At 45.8% G+C, this 24,589-nt stretch overlaps 1 protein-coding gene across 1 annotated transcript in view; it reads right to left on the bottom strand.

Moving 5' to 3' along the window:
- Nucleotides 1-17,736, bottom strand: part of SLC6A5 (solute carrier family 6 member 5) — a gene marked incomplete at both ends in the record, with an annotated part of 31,285 nt that extends 13,549 nt beyond the window's left edge. Inside the window, 10 exons of the mRNA XM_082318794.1 lie at nt 203-315; nt 5,560-5,684; nt 8,217-8,320; nt 10,557-10,691; nt 12,685-12,817; nt 13,243-13,384; nt 13,995-14,168; nt 14,468-14,599; nt 15,849-15,987; nt 17,230-17,736. Coding sequence (XP_082174920.1) covers nt 203-315; nt 5,560-5,684; nt 8,217-8,320; nt 10,557-10,691; nt 12,685-12,817; nt 13,243-13,384; nt 13,995-14,168; nt 14,468-14,599; nt 15,849-15,987; nt 17,230-17,736 — 1,704 coding nt within the window. The remainder of the gene's footprint in view (nt 1-202; nt 316-5,559; nt 5,685-8,216; nt 8,321-10,556; nt 10,692-12,684; nt 12,818-13,242; nt 13,385-13,994; nt 14,169-14,467; nt 14,600-15,848; nt 15,988-17,229) is intronic.
- Nucleotides 17,737-24,589: the final 6,853 nt, after the last annotated feature.

The raw sequence follows: 24,589 nt of genomic DNA on the forward strand, positions 1-24,589 counted from the left end.
ATTTCAGACCCTAGGTGTTAAATGCTCAGATGTCAATGGCAAAGCTTCACCCAAATGATTTCAGCATGGATGGCCTTACGTCATTCCCCTTTTTGGAAAGCAGTTCACCAACCACATGGAAAATAGCGATTAATCTCATGGTCCTCCAAACAAATAAATAGGAAAAGCAAGAGGAAAAGAATAGGAAACAAAAGCAGTTTACCATAGTGTCCAATCCAAGTGTCAGAAGCATCAAAAAGAATATTATAGCCCAGAACGGAGAGAGGGGAAGCCTAGTTAAGGCTTCTGGGTAAACCACAAAAGCAATTCCAGGGCCTAGAAATGAGAAAAATAAAGGCTGTGATACCTTACATCGCGTTAACATCGTTGAATGAATGGTAAAGAGGGAGATTTGAAGAGTCATGTTTCAAAGTATAATACAATATTATTTCACTTGATAAAGGGAAAAAAGATCCTATTCAGTCTCTTTTATTTACGGAAAGATTTAACCATTGCAGAATTTAGCCTCACATGATTAATTTCTGTTTTGGCTGTAAGTTTCAAAACGCTCATATACTCCTACTTTCCAAGCTGCAGAATACATATTTAACCAGTATACCAATGTAATGATCCAAATACAAAAAATAAACAAAGCTTATGTACTGCAGCTATGTTTCTTTCCTGCTCTGTGATCAAAGTCACTGTTCTTGCCAATTAGCACCCCAGCCTTAAATCAACATAGCGATCATCCAGACCTCAGTCCTGCAAGAATGAACGGAAAAGAAAACACTCTTCTTTCTTTAACTCATCAGCACACAGTCAAATGAGAGGGAGAGAACATAACAGATGCACAGAGCTGATACCAGACACAAGGTAATAACTACCGTGAATTTTAAAAAATCCACAAGAAATTCTGAAATAATGCACAGCAGAAAAAATAAGGAGATGGAGATCTTTTAAACCCTTAGCCAGGAATTTTCCTTTCTCTGTTGGTTTGCTATCTTGGGCTATAATTTTATTGACTGTAAAGAAAATATATTTTTACAAGTATGCTTAGATTTGCCTGGGAGAAAAGGCTGCAGAAATGTGGTGGCAGCGTTACAGTAGATGGCACTTCTTCTCTATTTATCCCAGCTAAAGAAGTGCCCACTTCAGATGCTCTGAAGGATGCTTCCTGTCCGGCGAGATGGAAATGAGAGCCAACTTGTACTGATGCCATGACCCATGCCACGAGAAGGGGCTCCAAACTCACTCTGTCCTGCCCATTCCTAATCTAGGTTATTGCATCCCATTTCTTACGGCTCCCCAAGCTGTTTCTGTTCGAGAGAGAACTGTTTCTTTCTCATGTGCTGAGAAAAACACAGTTTTAGCAGCATGTGAAATAATCTCCCCAGGCAGCTTGTGAAATGTTTGGAGTTTCTTCTGAACAAAAGACAAATGTGAAAGTTAACAACACGGTAAAAAAATACCACTGTACATGGCTCAGTAAGTGTTGCTGCTTTTAAAACATGCTGCAGAAAAATGGCTTTTTGGAATAGGAAGGTGCATGGAGAACTACTATGTATTCATGAACACATGTTTTCGTCTCTTGATTAAAGATTTCTTCTTGGTTATTAGAGATAAGGGCTCTGTTTGCACTAGCTTCCTGCATGTAGAAGTTTTAATTAAGTCAGGGAATAATGAGTTCCCATTAATCACAATTTTAGGAAAAGTTTAATTATAGATTATGAAAGTGCACATCTCGCCATCTCGGCCCCTCATAACTCTCCAAGGTATCACATACCAGGGAGCATCCAGGCACAGGTAAACGGCCACGGGGAGGCTGGCTCCCATCCTCTCCAGCTTCAGAGATTTAGGGGCATATGAACTTTTCGTAAAGGGCTACTAAAACCTGGAAAACTCCAAGGGTTTTATATGCGTTGAAACAAAAAAAAGGCAAATGACCTTGAACTTTCATTTTAAATTACTAAAATTTTTCAACTGCAGTATGTTCTTAATCAAACTGAGAGAGTAGAATGAAAATAGATTGTTCTGTCTTTTCCTCCATGAAAAGTGTTTTATTTGTTCATCATGTACATGAGTTTTTCCTGAAAGGAAGATTCTAAATGAAAAAATGCTATGTATTTCAGATTAATATTTTAGGAGGAAAAAAAGAAAAAAATCCCTTTCCATTAACAATTTCATTCAGGGTTTTAAAAACCTGAAGGAACATCATCATTTTTGCTGTTTTCTCCTTCACTGCAAAAAGAAATAAAACTTTAGAATTAAAAAGGTAGGCAGGGACAAAGGCTGGCTCTTTTCCCCATTTACTGAGTCTGCTTTTTAGTTCTGTTAATTCAATGTGCTAACTCAGTCTGCAATTATCCCTAATCTTCACTCTCTTCCTACTGTACAGTCATCTTCTCATGTGGGACTAAATGTTGTTTCCCCCTGTCATGGAGAACAGTGAAGTCTCACCCTCGTGAAATATTTTTAAATGGCCTAAATGGGCCCTTACAAATGCACTGACAGCCCTACAATAAGATTGTCTCGTGACAGCTTTTTTCACATCCCCTTGAACAGCTGCTGAAACAGCTGGGAACAGAGAGCTCCAGCCTGTGAGTAGTTGCTCACTCAAAGATCACCCGCAAGCACTCAACAGAAAAGGGTTTGCCATCCCCTGTGCTAAATATTATGGCATCTCCAGGGAGATGAGCCAGCTGAACCAAGTGTTACCTCCACCATCCCTAACAGCTATGTCTCTCCATCCCCCCTCCGTCCATCCCTTTGTAGCTTCCACTGCAGCTTCACTCAAGCACAGCTTCTTTGACTTGTAACTCCTTACAAATAATTTCAGTGAGTACAGTGTGGTTCAGATTTTGGGGTTGGTTTCGTTTGTTTGTTTCAGGATGGAGGTAAAGTCTAAAATAAAAAGATTAATGGAAACATTACTCCTAAAACACCTGGCCTCAAATGGAGTTTTTCAGACATAATGGTCTAATCCAGCCAGAAAATTGGGATGAGAACAAAACTTTTGTGTTCCTGCTTAGCTGACTGGCAGACCAAAAAGAGACAAGGCACTCAAGTCTGAATTAACATTACTTTAGCTTGCAAGTGCAGTATCCCCCACTACTTGACATGGACTAAAACATGGGCCTGTTGGAGCGGGTCCAGAGGAGGGCCACAAAAATGATCAGAGGGCTGGAACACCTCTCTTATGAGGACTCGCTGAGAGAGTTGGGGTTGTTCAGCCTGGAGAAGAGAAGGCTCCAGGGGAGACCTTATTGCGGCCTTTCAATACTTGAAGGGGGCTTATAAGAAAGATGGGGACAGATTTCTTAGCAGGGCCTGTTGCAATAGGACAAGGGGTGATGGTTTTAAACTAAAAGAGGGCAGATTCAGGCTAGATATAAGGAAGAAATTTTTTACAGTGAGAGTGGTAAGACACTGGAACAGGTTGCCCAGAAAGATGGAAGATGCCCCATCCCTGGAGACGTTCAAGGTCAGGTTGGAGGGGGCTCTGAGCAACCTGATCTGGTTGAAGATGTCCCTGCTCCTTGCCGGGGGGTTGGACTAGATGACCTCTAAAGGTCCCTTCCAACCCAAACCACTCTATGATTCTCCTTGCTGTCAAGAAACAGTTTGCTGGCTGAGCATTCTATGAAATTCTCCTCTCAGACCCTCTGGCTGAATCCACAGCCCAGTCAGCAGCCCATCCCACCACGGGTCAACTGGTGCAAGCCCCAGACTAACTAACTCCCTGTGACTGAACTGCAGCTCACAAGCTTCTCCTCACCTCAACATCTGAGCTGCCACATACCAACCAAAGGAGATGCAGAAACTGAATGTGACACAGCACCTTTACTTGCATCTCACTGAGGTCAGAAGTACTGCAAATTCTGTGGCATTATCCATGTTTCAGTTTACAGAGAAGGAATAAGCAAAAGGAAACTAAGAGACTTTTCTTCTTCTTAACCAGCAGCAAGATCTTGTTCCCTCCTCGGTTGTTCTCCTTCTTTTACCTGTAGTACCTTCTTTCTAATGAACAATTAGAAACATTAGAGTTCCAAGAAAAGGTATTTTTCAAGAAAAAATAAAGAATGCTTCATCTGCTTCACCAGCTCTTGTTCCTACAACTACAGGATTTGTGTGTCCCCAGCTCAGGTTGTCTGTTTTCCATTTAGCTCCCGCAACATTGTTAAATGCAGATTAACCTTCATACCTAATTTGTCCAGAATGACCTATGAATATTACTGTACAGAAACTATGGAAAGTTGTCTTGATTTCTATCCCCTATTGTCAACTCACTGCTACAATTTCTGAATCACGATGCTCAGTCAGGTACCTTAGGCTACACATAGCACCTTGTGGCATTGAATTTATCCACACAACAAACCCGTCAGAAAAATGTTTAGTGTCTTCACATTAATGCAGACAGTGAGACACGTCGCGTATAGAAACCACGAGTGTGTGACATTCATTTTTTTAACTCTGCTGTCCTTCTCCCATTCAGAGCCTCCTCTTGCTCTGTGCTATCGTGGCTTGAGAGCGGATAATATTGGGAACCATGCCCATGGCTCACAGAGAAGCTATTAATTGCTTTCCTTCAGTGCTTGGAAATGACTGTATCTGTGCTGAAAGCTAATACAATACACTTAGCACCCACATATGCTCACAGAAACAGCCATGGTGGGGAAATCGTAAATACGTATACAAGTTATTACAAAGTTATTAAAAATTTGTCTTTTTAACACAGTTCCAAATGATCTTAAAGATCTGGGGATTGGGTAGCTTAGAGGCGAAGTGCTGCACATTTCACAGGAAATGTAGGACTAGACTAAGGTAACAATTATCCCTCTAGAATCCCATCAGATTTCTACAGCCCTTTAAACTTCTCAGATTCTTACCCCAAAAGCTCCTCCCTTCCTGTCTCCCACTATGTCACACCAAATCATGCATGGCAGTACCAGTTCTTCCGTCAGTCACACTATTCTCACTCACATTCAGCTCTACCAATTAAGACCTTTCAGATCCCCATTTGTAACCATCTCACTTTGCTAACCAAGATCTTCTAATCAGTTCTTCAGAAGTCTTTTACTTCCCCATGGAGGCAGCTCCTTGCTCCCCACCATTCAGAAGCTCAATCCACCTCTCACACCGTATTTTTCCCATCCCGCCACATCACAAAGCCCACTGTCCCCTCATCCAAGATTCCCACCACCAGGGACACCTGTTACCTTGAAGAGGATTTGAGAAACAGCAGCAGACACAAATGAGAAGACCAGTCACCACTTAAAGTATGTGAAGGAGACATCTCACCTTAACACCCCCCTCAGTCATTTACATAAAGATTTGAAATGAGTCTCAGCTTATTTCCTTCTCTTGCCAAACAAGTGATAAGGAGGCTTCAAGTAATACCTTGACCTCCCAGTGTACTTCCCCATGTACCTTCTCCCATACAGAAATACCTACAAGTGGTTTACTAATCCACTCCAGTTTGAAGCCACTATTCCTACCTCCAATGTCAATGTCATCATTAATAATAGAGCTGAAGGTGCCACCAGGTGCCTGTCTAAGTAACGAAAGGGCAGCGTACCCTACCTTGGTCTGCCACAGCTTCGATATTCACTTTGAGCTCATTTGCCATGAAGCCAATAACTGAGAAGATGACAAAGCCTGCAAATATACTTGTGGCACTGTTGGTACATGTGACTATCAATGTGTCCCTGAAAAGAAAACACAAGAAGCCACGTCACCTTGTTGTAATACATGCGAGGGAGAAGGGTTTTGTACACAGTTAAGGAGTCTCTCTCATGAGCGTACACGTCCTGTGGGAACGCTGAAGAAGGTACACTTTTATACTTATCAGGTACATTTGATGCTGATCAGAGACGACAGAAGTCCTCACAACACCACAGGAATGAGCTGTGCCAGCTTGCATCTCCCACATGCTATATAGAAAGCCACAGGCCAAGCAGGAGGATGAGCATTTCTGCTCTTGGCCTCTCTGAAGAAGGTAGCAATGATGACATGATTTGTAACGCAGTGCTTTGCCTGATGTGGATAGCTGCTCGCTATATCACATAAGGACTAACCATCAGGTAAGATGATTTTTGTCCTGTATATTTCTTGCATTTATACACAAAATTTCAGAGTTAAGCTTTCCGAACCTTGCAGCACTCACTTAAATGCCTGCCCATCTGTAGAGGATTCCCTGGTACAATTTTCTGCTGGTGGTGGTGGTGTTAAGGGAATCTGAATAAATCCCTGCCTGAATGTCATACTATACTGGGTAAGTACATGGGCCTCGACAGGAAACCAGTCCTCATGATCCCCAGCCATAATTATTACATTCCTCACGGGATTTTTTTTTTCCTCACACTGTGTGTGTACAGAAGACAACGTAGGAACAAACAAGTCACTTACTTTAAATGTTTTGGTGTTTTGTTCTTTTTTTAAGTTGGCTAGAATTGCTTATTCCTACTGCTATTTGTTTGTCAGGAACAGAACGAAATACAACCTGAAAAGCTGTCAAGAACCTCACTGAGCTGGCAAACTTCTGGAATCTCTAACAGAGCATCTCTTAACAGGAACAATTAGGTTAATTCTTCAGGTCTACAGAAAAAAATTACAATATTCTGCTTGGAATCATCATGTGTTAATCTTCTTCCAAAACCCAGACAACTTTTAAATAAAATATTTTAGGTATGCATTATGAATTTATGTAAATTTACTGCAATTATAGATTATTTACTGACATTTAAAATGAATATGTAACTGAAAACTACAATTCTGTCTGCAGTATTAGAATGTAATGAATATAAAAATTGAAAAGGATAACTGTCATACTTCCTTTCAGTATTCAAAACGTGTTGTAAAATTTAAAACGTAAGAAGTAACTAAGCTTTTCTAATTATTTCTGCTTCAGTCTCCCATAGACCTCTCTAACGTAGGTAAGGCATGTATTTAGTATTAGACCTGTAAGATTTTCATACTTCATTACCACATATTTCATTCAAAATTTTCATTGACATTTTACAAACTCCACAAAACATTGCTAAATGAATGCAGAAAGGTAGCATGACACTTCTCCCATTTTCTTCCCTGATATTCTGAATGTATTCATTTATCAACCAAAAAATTAAGGCCCAGGACAAGCATTTTCAAAAATAGGACCCAAAGGATTGCTGGGTGGGAGTTACTGAGTATGCAACACTGTTAATTATTAATCCATATTTTAGGATAATTATATTAAATTACTTTTGAACACTAGTAGGAAATGGTTTTGAAATTCATTTTTAAAATCCTGATCCACATTTCTTTTCAAAGGTCAGTATTTTGTACATGGTATTTAGAAGTTACAGGGTATGGGAGTTCAAATCCCAAGGAGCGCGTGCTTTAATGTCTTGATTCAGGAAAGGTTTTAAGCACGCCCTTGGGACAGTCCCTGTGCGGGCTGCTGGCTGTCCGGAATCAGCACCGCTGTCGTTGCAGGAATCAGTAAAGGTTTGCTTCAGCAGAAACAGGATTGGCTTTAAAGACAATAAAATAGCAGTGAAGCATTCTACTAATGCCACTTGCTTTTGTTTTTTCCGTCTGCAGACATTTATCGGGCAGGTTTTTTGATGAAAAGCTATACTATGCCACCAGAACGATGACTTTTTTCCTTGTAAAAATAACTTTCAGTGATTTCAAATAAAAGTGATTTTATATTTCACACCTGAAATAACTTTGTACATATAAAGCAGCAATAAGAGTAATTGGAAAAAATAACAAGATTTAGGAGAGACAGGAATCACATGTATAGAAATCGGGTGTTAAACTCATGCCCGTCTCGCAATGGCAAACTTGATCCCGTTCCACACAGGGGCTGTTCTTCAGCAGAGGCTGCCAGCGGGCCCGGCTCCCTGCCACGGCTCACAGCTGCCTTTCAGCCTAAACCTGCTGGTTCTGAAAATGAAGGGCCCACAGGGACCATACTAAGGCTAAGGCTCGTCTTGGGACTAGGAGATTGGGACCTGGGGAGAAGATACAACACATAAAAGTGAAAAAGATTAAAGAAACAAACCAAACAAAAAAATAAAACAGAGAAAAGACAAAAAAAAAAAACACGGGGGGGGGGGGCAGAAAAAGGGAGGGGGAGAAAAAGGGGGGGGAGAAAAAGGGGGGGGTCTTTCAAACCAGATTTCTGCAAGTTGGAAGACTACAGGTTTTGGAGACCTGTTTAATAAAGACGAATGGGTTTCACTCTCACATACCTGTAGCAATTATTATGGAATTTGTTGTAAGAAGAGAGAGTAATTAGACCTCCCCATGCTGCAGATAAGGAGAAGAAAATCTGAGTGGCAGCATCCTTCCAAACCTAAGTGAGATAGACAGGAGAGGAAATAGCATCGGCTTCAGGAAAGAGTATTGGAAAGATCAATAACACTATTAAATGTTACCGTTAGGGGATGAACACCTAAGTAGTTTAAATGAACTTTAGAGCAATGGATGTCAATAAAACATTTAAAAGCAAAATCCTGCCCATTTGATGAGGAGTACTGTTCTTGTTGAGCCCATATAAAATAACAATATAACTTTGCTGCATATGGAAGGCACAAATATTCAAACTATATTGCTTGATACATATCAGTTCAAATACATTCAGCAAAGAAAATACAAATCAAGAGCAAAAATCTGCATCAGGTACTGATGGTTTATCTGCCAGTGGTCCTAAATAATACTTTATCTTCATGATAAAAGTAAGAACCTCAGTGCTGCTTGATGCTACTTATGAATGAGATTACATTAAAATTAGGATAAATTTCTGTCATTAGATGTACATCAAACAGCATCGCGTACATTAGGGCTATTTAGACACCAGGGCCCAGTTTCCTCCCATCAGAAGAAAAGACATGGTCAACCAAGTCTCTCTTAAAACAACCGAACAAAACAACCAAACAGCATTTTTTCTTTTGTAACAAAGTTCTTCAAAGCCTTAAATGCATTTAGACAAAACTGCCTGGAATTTCAATGGAGTTGGCCTTACTTATCACTTGCAAAATATTCAAAGCATTGGTATTTCTATTGACAAACTTTCCTACAAAGTCTGATTTTCCACCCAAGTCCACAGTGCAGAAATGGAGATACATGTACATGCACAGATATACATGTGGACCTATACACACTCTAACCAGTTTGAAGATATTATTTAAACACTACTTTCAAAGTTACCAGCCAACAAGCAGTCAATCCTTCATCTAGCTGAGAGCAATATACAGCTCTTAATTAATGTTAAAACTGCAAATAAAGTTAAAAACAGAAGCTCGCCTGAATATTATTGAACACTTACCCAGGGTTATACAGATACTTAGTGTATTCAGACCACCCCATTTTGCAAAAGGCAGCAGTTCTCACCTCCTTTATTGCACAATGTGGGATCCAAAAATGCTCATATTTAATGCCAAATTAATTTCTGTGTTGTTTGCAAAAGATTCAATACTCCCATCACCAAAGGATCAAAATACCCATTATTGCAGAGATATTAAGGAAATTAAGATCTGCACAATTCATCCAGGAAATTGTTTTCAGCTTTAATTATCAACCAGTGTGATATCACACCACTATTGATAGAGGAAAAAATTTCTTAGGGAAAAAAACAAAACAAAACAAACGGTAAATTTCCTGAGGTGTTGCTAAAAATCCCTCTTAAAGTTCTAAACAAAAAGGTCTGAATTGTAACTCTCAGCTCAGGCTTCAGTTCAGTCTCCAGACTCCTGCCTCAAGACACTTAAGATGGACACGCAGGCGCTCATGTGCCATGTCAGACAAATATGATTTGTGGGTGGATTGATGTCTACACAGCCACAAATCCATGTGTATTTTTGAAACATGTTTTACTGGCTTCGTTGGCAATAAATGGCTTCTTAGAAATCTGTTGAAATCATGAGTGAGGCAGCAGAGCTGAAGCTCCATCTCATACAGTCAATGCTGAAAGAGCAAAGCCAGGTACCAAGTCCCTTAATTTTGTCCTCTCCTACGCAGCAAGTAGCGTTGTTTCTTACAATGCAGGTAGGACAACGGTCACGGCTGTTCTGTGTCAGTATATATGCTATCGGGGTGTCAGATCAGGCTGTATAACTTGATTTTGCTTAATGTAATGTCTCAGATGCATAATTCAAAATTATCTTGTTTGCTCAATGAGTAAAATGCACCTATTCTGAGCATTTCTCAAGAAACGCAGATAGGTTTATTATGTTACCTATTAAAAGCTTCACGTGCTTGTTCAAGTCAAGGCAGCATCCATCAGATATCAGTGTGTGAAAATCTATACTTCCTTTTTAATTCCCTATGTTTCAAATGCACCTACTCCGAGAGATTCAGGTGAAGTATTAAATGTGACCTAAATACCGTATCTATAATAATACACGTAAAAAAAACGTTATGTGCACACAACTGGCAAACATCCATTGCAACAACACTCCAGGTAAGATGAAGAACAAGTTTCCACAGATGACAATACTGCCTCTGCACACAGAAAATGCTTGCGACAGACATTAAGAAATCTGTATGAATTATTCACCCTAGCAGAGTTATAAGTGCAATAATAAGCCCACCATAGCATCAATTAGCTTCTCCCACTTTGGTGTGATGAAGTACCAGATCCCAGCTCCAGCTCCAGGTAGGGTTACTCCTCTTATAAGAAGGATGATGAGAACTACATAGGGGAATGTAGCTGTAAAGTACACCACCTGGACAGACCGAAAAAAAAAAAAATATTATTAAAAGGGCTTATTTGGGGGTATAAGAGCAGCAGGGGGAAATACAAGTGCCACACTATTGCCTGAAGAAAGCAATTACTCATGCTCAGAGACAACAGGGTTATTTACCAGGAAATCTGAAATTTTACAGCTCTTCTTGCTGCTGAAAACAGGAATAATATCAATAGCAACAGCAGTAAGAGTTGGGGTTCTAGACAGAGAGGGGAAGAAAAAGCAGAAAGGAAAGTCTGGAGCAGAACAATAGGAATTTATAGCTAAATGAAAATATCACTTTTGATCCTCGCTCAGAGTAAACTAACACAACTCAATGGAAACGAAATGAGCAATGCCATTCAATACCACTTAAAGTTCTGATTTTTTCTGTATATTTCTCTGTATTTAACTAAGCCTTAAAGAATTTTTATTACCATTTGTACCTTTTAATAATTACATATCACCAAGAAAATATTTATGGTCCCAATGCAAAAAAAAAAAAAAAAAAAAAAAAAAGTCAGTGGAATGACCCAGCTAGACCTAATCGTCATTGTGTCTAAATACGCAAGAGAGGTTGTGTGCTTAATGTCTTAATAATTATCTAGTACAGAGCAGAGCTCTCTCTGTGGTCAAATAAAACAGCTAAATTATAACCAGTTAAGCTGTACACTCTACCCAAAAGCATTTCAAATCCTTTTACACTTTAACCTCTGAATCTTACAGGAACCAGAATCGTCTGAGCTGAAGTGCCTTTTGAAACTGCTTTCCCAACTTTCTCCTTGCTGTTTCAAGGGGCGTCTCAAGAAGTTGCCCCAATGAATTTTTGTGCTGTGGATATACTGAACTCATCTATGCACAAATACAGGGTTTATAACCCTGACACCAAGGAGTCACTATTTTTCTGGGCCATGAAAGCTCATTGAAGGAAATATCTATTGCCACATCCAAACCCAACTTATTCCTCTCTACAGCTTCTGGGTTTTGGCTCTGGCCTTTCATGAAACAGTTTTTCCTAAATCTCAACTTTCACTTGGCCCTCTGAGTCTCTGGATTTTCTGATAATTCCCAAGCTACCTTACAACAGATGTTGCCAGCTTCTAGATGCAAAGGGATGGCTTGGAATCAGAAACCCTGTGCCCAGCTCTAGAAAATTCATAGCTACCTCTCCATATCCAGTCTTTATCTCAGGAAATATCTACTTACTTCACTCCAGCTTTTTTATCTTTTCAGCCTACTTTTTGTAAATAAGCTAGATTTATGCTGTATCATCATCTAACATTTTAACTTGCATGCTAATTGCAGTGGCACTGATGGAGAAGCCTCAGATATTGCATTCCTGCAGGTTTCACAAAAAATGAGAGGGCACGCTCCCTCTTGGTACGGTTGCTAGTTAGGAGGCATGGCAGAAAGCTGCAGATTTGAGGGGCGAGGGAGAGAACGACACGTGAGATGTCAGAGAAACGGAGCAAGGAGCTGGGTTACAGCAAGGAGGAGTTTTAGAAAGATGGCACACAAATATTTGGGAAAAGAGGATACACACTGTCACTGCTCACCCTCACCATAGACCAATTCAAGTTCTGATTAAGAACCAGTTCAGGTTCTGATTCGAAAATATGTTACTTAACATCTTAATTTACATCACAATTTCCCTGATTACAGTGAAATGTGAGATGATTGCAGAATTTTAACGAACACCACACAGGATGGGGACGGCTGCTGAAGGCACCTTTTCTGCCATCCAACTGCTGAGCACAGCTCAAAAGCTCATTTTCAACTTACTGAAGATTAGGGAACAAATGCTGAAGTAAAATTATCTTTTTTAATGTTTTGACTAGACAAGAAAACACAGACAGGAAAAAGGCATTTCATTAATACTTAGCCATTTACTGAAAATAATTGCCAGTAATTCATTGCCTGAAACAAGAGTGCGATTCCCTTAAAGCAGCACGCTGCTTTCTTGCAAGTGTACAGTCACAAATATTTTTCTTACTTTTCCTGATGACTTGATTCCTTTAGCAAGGGAGGCATATACAATCACCCAAGCTAGGAAAAGAGACAGTGCCAAGGGCCATCTAATCTCACCAGGATATTCAATCCCTGCTGAAATCTTCAATACAAAGTACCTAAGAATAAAAAAGAAATTAAAAAAAAAAAAAATTAAAAAGGAAAAAAATTAATGACGGCAACTGCAGGCAGTAATTCAGTGCAAATTCCTACAGTGTTTTGTTTTGCTTCAGTGTTCTCAGCGGTTTCTCTAGAAGGTTCCAGTGATTCTCACCATGTATTATTTTATTTATCTGCATTGCAGTAGTAGCTAAAAATGCCAGGCATGGGCCAACACCCCAGCTGTGCTAAGCACCATAGGAACAGAACACAAATAATGCAGCGTTGTAAATTTAGCTTTCATCATTCTTATGCATAAAAAATGGGTATCATTTGCTGCCCTTAACTATTGTATTTCTAGACTTCCAGACAGCGATTTGTTATCTGTTACAGTGGATTTTACAGAAAGATGAACATAATGTCTCCAAACAAAGAAAGATCTTACTTGAAGTATTCTTCACTTCCACTGACAAATGTTTTGTTTCCTTCACTGGTGAAGTTAACCATAGTCAAGTTTGGATAGGCACTCATGCAGAAAGTAGAGTTCTTGATTTGTATTTTCGGGTGGTCACCAATAATGCAGGAATCTAGGAAGAAAAGCAAACAAAGAGAAAAATAACTTGTCTAGATTTTTTTTTTTTCCAGGTTGGGTGAAAAGTGACAATAAAATGCTGGGGCAAGGCCGGGGGAACTGCACTGAGCCCCTTTTGGCAACCCTTCCAGGAGGGCGTTTGCTCGCTTTGCTTTTCTGCTTCCATGGTTTGGGCCGTTTGCAAAAACGGTTTTGGGGTGGTTTTGTGTTCATTAAAAATAAGCCTCGCTAAAGCCCAAGAAGTTGTCTTTAACAGAAACTAGAGGCTGCCAGCTATAGCATTTTGTTCCATGCTTTCTACCCTACACAGGGTTTTCACCCAAAAAAAAAAAAAAAAAGTGGGCTTTTTTTAGCATTATAGCTGAAAAAATCCCATTTATCCTTGATGAGGCAAAATTTAAATAAAAGGGGGGGAAGAAAAAGGCCCGTACTACACAGATCACTTGGGGAACGACAGTTCCTCCGGGCTGGGAACCTCGCCCGGCCACTGCCAGCCGCAGTCTCCACTGGCATTTCCCAGGGGCGCAGCTGAAAGGTCTAGGAACCCACCATGGCCGCAAAGGGAAAAAAAAAATAAAAATAAAAAAAAACATGTGCCAACTTACCTAACAAAAGTTTGTTTTTATCTTTACAGTCTGGTGTGTTCCAGGGGTTGTTACAGGAAGCCCAAGGTAGCACAGGTACAAAGGACGCAAAAAGGTAGAAAAGTGTGTAGCACAGGATAATATTGTAATATATGGCTATCAGAACCGAGATGATCAGCATTGCAATGCCACAGCCTGGGGGAAAAGAGAGGGAGAGAGGGCAAGAACGCCATTAATCCCAGGCGGAGGAGGGGAGGAGCGGCAGAAAAGCCACGGCTCCGTCTGGCGCGGGTCCACAGCGCATCCCTTCCCCGCAAGGCCCGCGCAAGTTGCGCGCTAGGAGCGGCCGGCGGGGCGCTGCTGCTGCCGAGGAGAGCCCGGAGCATGCGGCTGCGCGCCTGCGGAGCGGGGGCGCGGGGCGGCGGTGCTTAAGCCATGCAAGGGGGGGTGCAGGTCATGCTCCCCAAAACCGGGCCGGCTCCTGCTCCGCTCACCTTGCAAGGCGGGGATGGCTTTCCAGACCGACACGGGCCCCTGACTAGCAAACTGCCCCAGGGAGACTTCCAGGAAGAAAATGGGGATCCCAGCTAGAGCCAACATCATCAAATAGGGGATGAGAAAGGCACCTTGGGGGGGAGGAGGGGGAGAAAAGAGAGAACAACCTGAATCATCGCGCGTAGGCGGGGGGCCCGCGGAGGGGCGCGGAGGGGCCGCGCCTCCCCGTTCGTCCCAGCGGGGCGATCCCGCCTCCCTCCGCGGCCGGGTGCGGAGAGCTCCGCGCAGCCCCGCGGCGGCTGCGGGCTGGGAGCCGGCTCTCCTCCTCGGGCCCCAACGGGTCCCTTCCTGCCGGTGGCACTGGGGACAACGTGGGCAAGAGCTGCAGCTGTGACAATTTTTTTTCTGTTTGCTATCGATTCCCGGGGCCCCCAGCCTCGACGGGGGGAGCAGCTCTCTGCACCTCCAGCATTCGCTCGAGGCGATATTGTTGTCCAGTATTTTAACAGCTCGCACTGGAAAGTTCTTATGTGTAAAAAGAAAAAAAGCTCACCATTTTTTGGTAAAGGTTGATCTGGGTTTTAAATCGCTAGTTCTCTCATAAAATCGTTCTTACAGCCTCCGCACAAGTGTTTTCAATGCTCACCGCACCAACATCCCCTGCTGATAGGGGAGGGAAGAGGCTCTACAGCTGCAGTGGGTTGTGGCAGCAGCACCCACCGGTTCTCCGTTTAAATAAGAGCCTCGGTTAGGAGAACCTCCACAAATAAACTTTTTCTTCCCCTTGTGAACTCTTAACGGCACGACCCCTCTTCCAGCTTTCCTCCTCCTCTACCCTGCTGAGCAGCATTCGCTCTATTTCAAACGATTATTTTCCCGTCGGGTCACTGAGAGATTTAAAAGAAATTCCCCAAACGTCACGAAATAACACCTCGGCTCGGGTTCAGCCGTCCTCCTGTGACTTTCCCGACTCCCAAGTCCTTTGTCCCGTCCTCTCCTCCCTCGCTTCCCCCGCCCCACCGGTTGCGGATTCAGACCCGATCGCGTTTCAATTAAGCGAAGGGGGCGGGGGGGGCGATCAGCCCCGCTCTTCGTTTTCCTCCCTCTCCGGCCAGCACCAAACGCGGGTGTTGTGAATGTAAGCGCTACTTTCTAACGAAATCTCGGCGGAGCTTTCCTACTTTCAGAGCTGACCGTCAAAAAAAAAACGGGGAGGGTTTTCGCTAAGTGGCTGGGGGGTGCCCCCGGGCCTCGGCTCAGCCCGGGGCTTGCTGCCCGGCTTTGCCAGGCTTCCCTCGTGTTTCTCCCGGCCAAAAAGGCAGGGGCCGGCTTCGCCACGTACGGTACTGCAGGTAGAGAGACAGGAAAAAGCCATCATACCTCCCCCATTCTTAAAGGCCAGGTACGGGAACCTCCAGACATTGCCCAGCCCCACTGCATAACCCACCATGGAGAGGATGAAATCCAGCTTGCTAGACCAGTTCCCTCGGGCTTTATTTTCATCCCCTACATCGTCTTCCTAAAAGGTGAGAGGAAAAAAAAAAAAAAAAAAAAAAAAAGAGAGATGGGAAAACAGCCACTTTTGCAAACAAGCATCGCGGTGCTGCGGCTGCCGGGGTCTCCGCAGGGAGCCGGGGGGGGACGGGACCCTCCCCTGCAGCCCCCGCCCGGGCTCTCTCCTGCCGGGGAAAAGAGGAGAGGGGCTTTTAAACCCTGGCCCTCTCTCAGGCTGCTCCCGAGGGAGGGGAGGAGGCGACTGCAGCCCAGGGGGGCTGGGGGGGGTCGGTCCCCGCTGCCCGCCCCCGCTCCCCCCAGCCGGCCCCTCCGGGGGGAGATGCGCAGGGCTCGGCTCGACGGCTCCCTTCCCGGAGGCTCCGGCCACCGCAATGCGCATCTCCCGGCGGTGCTGGCATCTAAACAGGGCCTCGGGGTGAGGGGGGGTCGCCCGGCTCCCAGTTCCCCGGTGCAGGGCAGGTCCCATCCCCCTCCCCGGGGAGCGGAGCCCTCGGGGCCCTCGGACGGGTAAGGACTGAGCGCCGGCCCGCAGCGAAGCCCGCAGGGGCCCAGCCCTTTCCCCCGGCACACACAGACGAAGTAAAAAACCACTTTTACAGAATAAACCCACTCCCTTCCCCTCTTTTCAGGGTAAACCCCGACAGGCGGGAGGGCAGGGAGAGCGCCGGGGGGGCTGGTGCCTTCCCGGCCTCCCACCCCACCAAAGACAACCCCCCCCGGGCGCAGGGCCGGGGTCTGGGAGGGTTGGACATCTTGTGGGGTTGGGTTGGTTGATTTCGCCTTATTTTTGGTTACAGGCTCCAAGGCATTCAGCCGCCGGGGGCTGAGCAGGCGGCTGAGGCTGAGGAGAGCAGGGCATCCTTGCGCATCTGATGCTGGGGAAAGGACTGGGCCTCATCCAGGGAGGCGGACTGGGGTCCGCAGCCGATAGCGCAGGCCGGAGCCGGGTCGCGCTGACAGGCACGGCTCAGTGAACCCATTGGAAATAGCAGGGATCCATCAATTGTCTTTTATACCAGTATTACATTATTAGCGCCGGCCAGCAGTACAGCACTTTATCTAAGACCCTCTTTCCCCTTCCCCCCTCCCTGCGGCACAGCCTCATCCCTGACTGATTTGGACCTGATTTGGGCCTTATTTGGGCCTGATTTTAGAGCTTCAGCCTCAAATTGGGGCTGAGTGGCAAAGACCTCTGACTCCCACAAGCTGAAGGGGGGGACAGAAACCCTGTAAGGAGCCGACTTACCCCCTCCACTCTGCCAGGAAGAACAGAAGTGTTGCCATCTGTGCCCAGCACCACAGTACTCTGGCTCAAGGTCACCCAGGTGCCTTTGGCGTTGTTTTGCTCCAGTGTGCTCTTACCAAGGCTTAGATTAGCGTCCCCGTCTGTGCTTTGCAAAGCGGGAATTTTGCAGTGGGGGATAGCAGCTTGCCCGGCGGCCCCTGCCCCAGGGGTGTGCTTGCATGGAAAGGATTCCACAGATTCCCTCCGGAGGATGGAGTTGGCTTGCACCGGGGTGCTGCTGAGCTTGCAGATCCCAACTTTGGTCCTCTCAAAATCATTTGGTTTCGCTTCTTCAGAGGGAAGTGTTTTGTTGTCGTTAGAGAGTGATCGGGGAAGCCTGGCCATCGCGGCAGGGGCTTGCGATGGGGTATTCTGCGGCTCATTTTCGGGGCTGATTCTTACAACCCCCGCACCTTCATTGGGTCCAGGAGCAACGGTTTCAGGACTGTTCACAACCTGCTTGCTCATATCCCTTTGACTGGCGTAATCCTAAAATGACAACGTCACATATTGTACCAAAAGGAAAAAAAAAGAAAAAAAAAAAAAAAAGGTTGGGACTGCAGAGATTCTACGAATTTCTTTCCTCCTGCACAAAACACCTGCGCTAGAAAATCTGGATACAAAAGTGTTGCAGAATTTCGAGGTGCCCCGGCTCGCCTGCTTGCCCTCTCATTCAATGTTAATATTCTGGGGGAGAAAACAGTAAGGCACACAAAAAACCTCAAAACAAACAAACAAAAAACCGCACCAGCGTCTGCAAAGCCGTAATTCGAGTTTAAATAAGTGTTTCTACAGCACTGCGCCGCCAGACCTCGTTAGATTTCACATCACGACTGTAGGATGCTCCCTTCCCTATCACCAGTGTAGAAAGATTCTTTAATTTTACGCCCCATTTCCTTTCTGTCATTCAACAATGCACATAGGCTTTTTTTTTTATATATATATAGGCAATAGACAAGCTGCCCTGTAGGCAGCCGGAGATGTTAAAAAACAAGGGAAATAGCGCTGGTGAGCATTTCTGAGCTGGCTGCCACCCTTCAAAACCCGACAGCCAGACAGTGAAATGCAAAAAATAACCACACCACCACGGCAGAATTAATGCCAATAACAGCTGGCTTCCCCTATTCTTTTGCTTATATTTTTGACTCGCACACCTCTAAAGATGTTTTTTTAAGCATTCCTGTATTCATTAAACAGATTACCGACGGCACTCCCCCCACTCCCCCGCCTTTCCCTCTGGGTTAAAATTGCATTTTAAAATGCATCTTCTTTTTGTACTTTAAACAGCCCGCAGACAAACCCTACCTTCCCCATCAGTTTAACCTTAGCTGTACAAACACACCTGCTTTTTAGAAGCAGCTTTCACAAAACTCCCCCATCACGGTTTCCATTGCAAGTTTTCTCTTCGTCTTTAATCCCGTCTCCCGGCGTCAGGGGTAAGATCTGCGAGGACTCGGACGCTGCCCGGGGGCAAGTCGGGGTGCCACCGTTTTCCCCGCGCCCCCTTCCCCGGCAGCAGCCCTACCCCGCTCCGCGGGAGGCTTCCCGCGCTGGCTCCGCGGACGGAACCACGGACAGAGCCACGGACAGAGCCCCGGACAGCGCCGGCAGCACCACGGACAGCGCCGGCAGCACCACGGACAGCCCCCCCTCCGGCACCGCTTCCCTCCCTTCAGCCCTTTTCAGCGTCAAAGACAAGAAATCAAGCACTTACCATGCCTTAAATATCCACAGATTGACTCCGTAGAGGTAAAAACAGCAGTACAGGCAGACTGGATTTTGCCCAGTCCAGAGCAAAGCTTTCTATACTTCCTTGGGAAAGACTGGGTTTGCGTCAGTGCATAGCAAGGTGCCCTTCGTTTGACATTTTCTTGATAATAAGAGTTTGATAAATCATTACCCTTGGTTTCAGATTTTAAAGGGACACGAAGAAGCCAGAGCGCCGGCTAGCTGTCACTCAGGCGGCAGCGGGATTGCGTGTTCCCTGTGACTCATATGGGGGCTGACTACTAAACCAAATCCAGCAAGAGCACGGGAGAACTTTCTTGCTGGTAATTAGAGGGGACATGTGAGAAACACGTACTACTGCACCCAAAGCAAGGGAGACATGGGCAGAAACCTTCCATTTCTACCCCTCTCCCCCCTCCCGCTTAGGGTAGTGGGTGATTCATCTCCTTTTTCTTTTTTTTTCTGCATTCCTGCAGTTCACAGTTGGATCAGACGTTATAATAGCTTATAAATAAGCTATTTAATATAAATAAAAACTATATTTTAAAATGCATGTTCTTTTTACACCTTAAACAACCCGCAGACAAACCCTACCTTTCCCATCAGTTTAACCTTAGCTTCCCATCAGTTTAACATTACAAATTACATATTTTTATATATATATCTCCACATACCTATACACAGAGAGAGAAGTTCACTATGTATAAAGTACACAAACCCATTTTAATTGTGTCTGCCTTGTTCTCGTTGCACCAGACAACGCTATATCGTCTGTTTTTACTGTGCCTCATGGGGGGAAACCCTCCGTCCTAATTAAATTACAACGACACACACAATAAAGCAATCCTCTCTTTCATCAAAACTATCTTAGGAACAGTAAAGTGGGAGCAAAGATGACGGCAACCGCAGTCAAGTTAGTGGTGTTCTTCCCCCACCCATCAAAGTACCTATGTTTGAGAATGGGGGGGAATTACTCATCATTAAAAGTCAGATGTTAACCCAGAGTCGTTTTTGCAACGAAGTCGTTCACCCATAATCACCTCCCGTAAGTGTAATTTGCTCTTTGAGGGGCTTTCTCAAAGATTTGTTGCGCACAAGGTAACTTTGCACACGCCGACAAAAATAAAAAGCGCATTGGCAAACGGGGCTGCTCCCAAAGCAGCCTTCCCAGTCGTTTCAGCGTCAGAGATGCTGTTCCTCCGCATGCACTCCGCTAGCGTCAGCTGCTCCGGAGAGTATTTTATATTTTAGCGTAAGCAAAGTGAAGGGTGCGCCTGTTCGGGGGAGAGGAGGGGGCTAAACTCGCCAGCACCGCATCCATTTCTTGTCCGTCCTTGGTGTTCCGCCTTCCTAACGGTTCTTTCAGCGGATAGAGTAAATAAAAAAATTCGCAGTAGCCCTGACAATGCTGCAAAGCCCCTGACTGCCCGCTGCCGTCGTGAGCAGGGGAGCGAAGCTTTGCTCCGCTGCAGGCAGCTGCCCGCAGCGCCAGGCTGCGGCTCGGCGTGCGGGCGCTGCTGCGGGGGCCGCCCGTCGCCGCCAGCACCCAGCCCCGCTCCTTCCCGCTACCCCTGGTCACGGCGGGGGTAAGCAGAAAGTCACCTGCGAGAATTATTCCAAGCACCACGAAAGCCAAGGAGCTGGGGACCGGCAAAGCAGAACGAAGAAAATCGTTCTTTGCGGAAAAGATCACCCCGTCTCCCAACCGAAAAATGCTTTCGTCTTGCAGCAGAGCTTCGGAGCACGTTTATAACACAGCTACCGTTAACTTACTGCGCTGTTGCTTAGAATATATACAAGTATATACTATAGGTATATAATTATAATACGCACATATAGGTATTTTTACACATACACGCTTTCATACACAGTGTATGTGTAGACTGATGTATGTTCCTCTCTTCAAATACACTCTTCTGCCTCTCTTCTACCATATACCCCTCCCCCCGGGTCTATTCCGAAATCAGGGGCACGCAGAGAAGCTGGTTTTACCGGGGAGGGGGAGGAATCAGCGGTATTTTGCGGTGTTCCCTTCTCAAGGCATCCTCCAGCCGCAGAACGATCGGATCGGAGCCGGGAAGGGAGCAGGGTCGTTAGCTCAGTTATGCTGCCCTTCAGGTTACATTAATGCCTCTAAAGGCAGGGACCAAATTAAAAGCGACAAGACAGCAGCCCAAGAAGTATTTTGGTCGCGAAGACCCCCAAACCTCTCCTAGATTCACAGGGTTGACTTATTTTGTTGTTTTGCTTATTTGTTTCCCCAGAAATTTGACAATATTCATTCTTCACGTTCTTTTCTAAGCGATATTTTTGCTTTCTCCATCAGCACTGAAACGTGAAATCGAAGTTTCACTCCTGGAAAAGAGGGATCGATCGCCTTGACTTTCAGAAAAGGCAAGAGCACCCCTCTTTCCCCTGCACCCCGGGGAAGGGCGCTCTCGGTGGGGCACGGCGAGGAGCTGAGGACCGGAGCCAAGGACCCGTGCTTGGATAAGAGGGGAACCCGCAGGGAAACACGGCTGGGATTCAGACATTTGCCCTTATCTCAGCACCCCCGCCGCCGGCCCCGGGCCCGCAGAGCCGAGCTTCCCCGGGGCCGGGCTGCCCCCGCCCCGCTCCCCTCACACGCGGGGCCAGGCGCAGCCCCCGCCCTTGGGCCAAAGGCCGAGTTCGGGCTTACGGTTCCTTTCCAAAACCAAACCAATCCCCCCAACGAGGGGTTTTAACGCCGCAGTTAACTGCCAGTGAGTTCATGAAAATGACTTTTCTGAGCTCCCTCTTGGTTTCTCTCCGTCCCTCCCAAACGCGCCCCGCAGGCGAGCCCCGCTCACAGCCCCGAGCCCCTACCTCGGGGATTAAGGAGAAGGACCCGGCTGCGGCTCACACCGAGCACCCACCAACCTCTCCCTCCCTCGGGGGGGCCACCCACCCCCGACATAAACCTGCCCTGCCTGGAGGGGTCCCTGCCTCCTTCCCAAAGCCCTGGCCACCGGCACAGCCCCCCGGGGCCGCCCACACCGCCGCCGGTCTTTCCAAAAGCAGGGAAGCCCCCCCGCCCGTCCCCAAAACCTCGCCCTTGGCGGCCGCCTGCCTGCGGTGATCCCCCCGCGGAGGCAGGGCTGCCCCCACCCCCGCGCCCTCCGCGGCCTGCGGAGCGGCCGAGCAAGTGCCTCCGTCTTAATTACTTTGTCAGAGATGAAAAATAGCAATTGATTTATTTTTTTTCTTCCCTTGCTCGCCATCCTTCCTCTTCCCCTGCCCCCTCTTTGCAGATAAGCAAATGCGCAAAGGAAGCGGGGGGGGGAGCTGGCACCGCCGGGGGGGGAGTCGGGTCGGGGGCCCCCTTATCCCCCCTCCCTCGTAACACGCACTTCGCTGCCTTTACGCCGCGGTCGTGTCGTGCCTCAGCGTGAAAACCAAGTCACGACAGGAGCAAGCGCTGAGACCTCTCCACAAACCCCCCGAACCCGCCGACAGACACCCACGCAATTCCCATCCCCGCGCTAAAATCCCCCGTCTTGGCTACTGGGTTAAGCACTGCAGCTATTGATCTTACATCGGTCTCCTTCTCCTTCCTTCTCACTGGAAAGTTTGCCTGGAATTGCTGGAGGCAGTCGCAGCAAGAACCGGCACCCTCTCCCCCTCCGCCTTCCCCCAGGACCCCCGGCCCCAGCCCTCGCAGCCTCCCCAGGTGCGGCGCTGAGCTCACAGCTTGTCCCGGGGTCCTCACTCAGAAGGGGAAATCAGCTTGTGGCACCCAGTCCACACAGCACATGAATCCGTGCAACTAGCCGGAGGTTTTCTTCTTCCCTCCTCTCCTTGGTCTCACCTTTTTTTTTTTTTTTTTTTTTTTTCTTTTGCACGGAGCTTTCCTGCAAATCCAGAGAAAGCGGCTTTGGTGGGAGCTCTCCACCCCAGACGGCCATTTAAACTCTTTTCTCCCCTAAAGCTAAAAGGCAAATACAATGGTAAGGATCAGGAAGGGTGTGAAGACCTGGGGGAACGCCTTCAAACGCCCACTTAAGATTGCAATTGAATAGCCTTTTTATTAAAGGTAATTAGATTAGAGAGATGTTAAACGTTAGCCCTGAAATGCAGTGATTGGATCTGCACCGCGCACTTTGTGGCTTTGACTTGCAGGCAGGCGCCTTTCTCCTCTGATGGTTAGGCTTAGGGGTGGGTGACACCGAATTCGGGCAAGTCCCCGGCAAGGGCGAGGAGCCCTTCGGCGGCTCAGGCCCGTCTCGTCTGCGGCCCGGGAGACGGGCAGGGCCCCTGCGCTTCTCCGAGGATGCAGAGCTGCAAAGCGAACCTGCAGCTGCTCCCTGCTGAATAAAACCTGCCCTCACCCGGGGCTGGGAAATCTTGCAGAGAAATTCCGGTTTTGGGTAACAGGGAAATGGTAACATATTTACAATGTGTGAAAAAAGATTGTGGCTTTTCTTATAACTATGCTTTTAACCACTGACATGATTTAACTATAGCAATGCCTAATGCAAAGCCAAGAACAATATTGTGTTCACTCAGCTGAGTTAGAAATCAAAACCAGCAAAAGCAGGTATCAATAAGCCAGACCTTGCGAAGCGATACTTGAGCTTCGCTTTCTTGTATTTCCCTTTCCATTCTAACTATGTGTGTGGATTTTTATAGCCTTGACTTAACCGAACAGTTTTCCCATGCAAAGAGCATAGACCTCTTCTCAAGACAAATATTCACCTTATCAGGCTGCAATATTTTGCCCCTCTCAGTTAATTATGTCCAAATAACGAAGAGACTGTAAAATCTTTCCGGTGATAATAACCTGTTATTTTTCTCCTGCGAAATGCCTCAGGCTCATCCTGCTATTTATTAGCTCTACTGTAGACTTTCTCATGAGCTTGCTTCCAATTGCCTTAACCTATAAAACTCACTGGATCGCCCTTGGATTTTCAGATAATTGTCAAAGTCTGGCATCCTCACCATGAAAAAGGAGTCAGTTCCCTCAGAGATTTAACTCCTTCAGTGGAGACCACTGTAAGCAACAGAAATTTAAAAGAAAGGGGGATCAGGTGGGGGGGAAACGGAAGCATCTGGAGGAAATTCCTGCACCACTGGCCAGGCATTTATGCTAACAGCTATTTAACCCTTACATCCATGTTTCTTCATTTGTCCAGACATTTTCCCTAACCACAGGGTGTAATCTCAATACAAAGCATAACAAACACAGGTTTAAACCCCCACTCTACAATAGGACAGGGCTTAAAAAAAACCCACATATTTTATGAAAAATGATGAGTAAGTGCTATTTAGAGCTCTAAAGATATTTCCATGATTTACCCATGTGCAATCAAGTCAAGGATATTTTTTCTGGTGCCACAGTAAGCTCCAGACTTAGCCTAGCCCAGTCACTGAACTCAACACATCTCCTTATTCAGGTAAGACTGTGCCTCTCCTTACATTGCAAGCAAGACAAAAGTACATCTTTTTGAAATAGTGGTGCTCAAAATTGGATTAAGAGCAGTAGTTTCTTCTAACTGTATAAATACATAGTAAGTAGGGGTAGCACAGAGAACGACAAATAAGCCTCCTTAAATCCATGCTGGCTCTGCACAGG

This window comes from Platalea leucorodia (genome assembly GCF_965183815.1).
Source record: "Platalea leucorodia genome assembly, chromosome: 7".
Classification (NCBI taxonomy): domain Eukaryota; kingdom Metazoa; phylum Chordata; class Aves; order Pelecaniformes; family Threskiornithidae; genus Platalea; species Platalea leucorodia.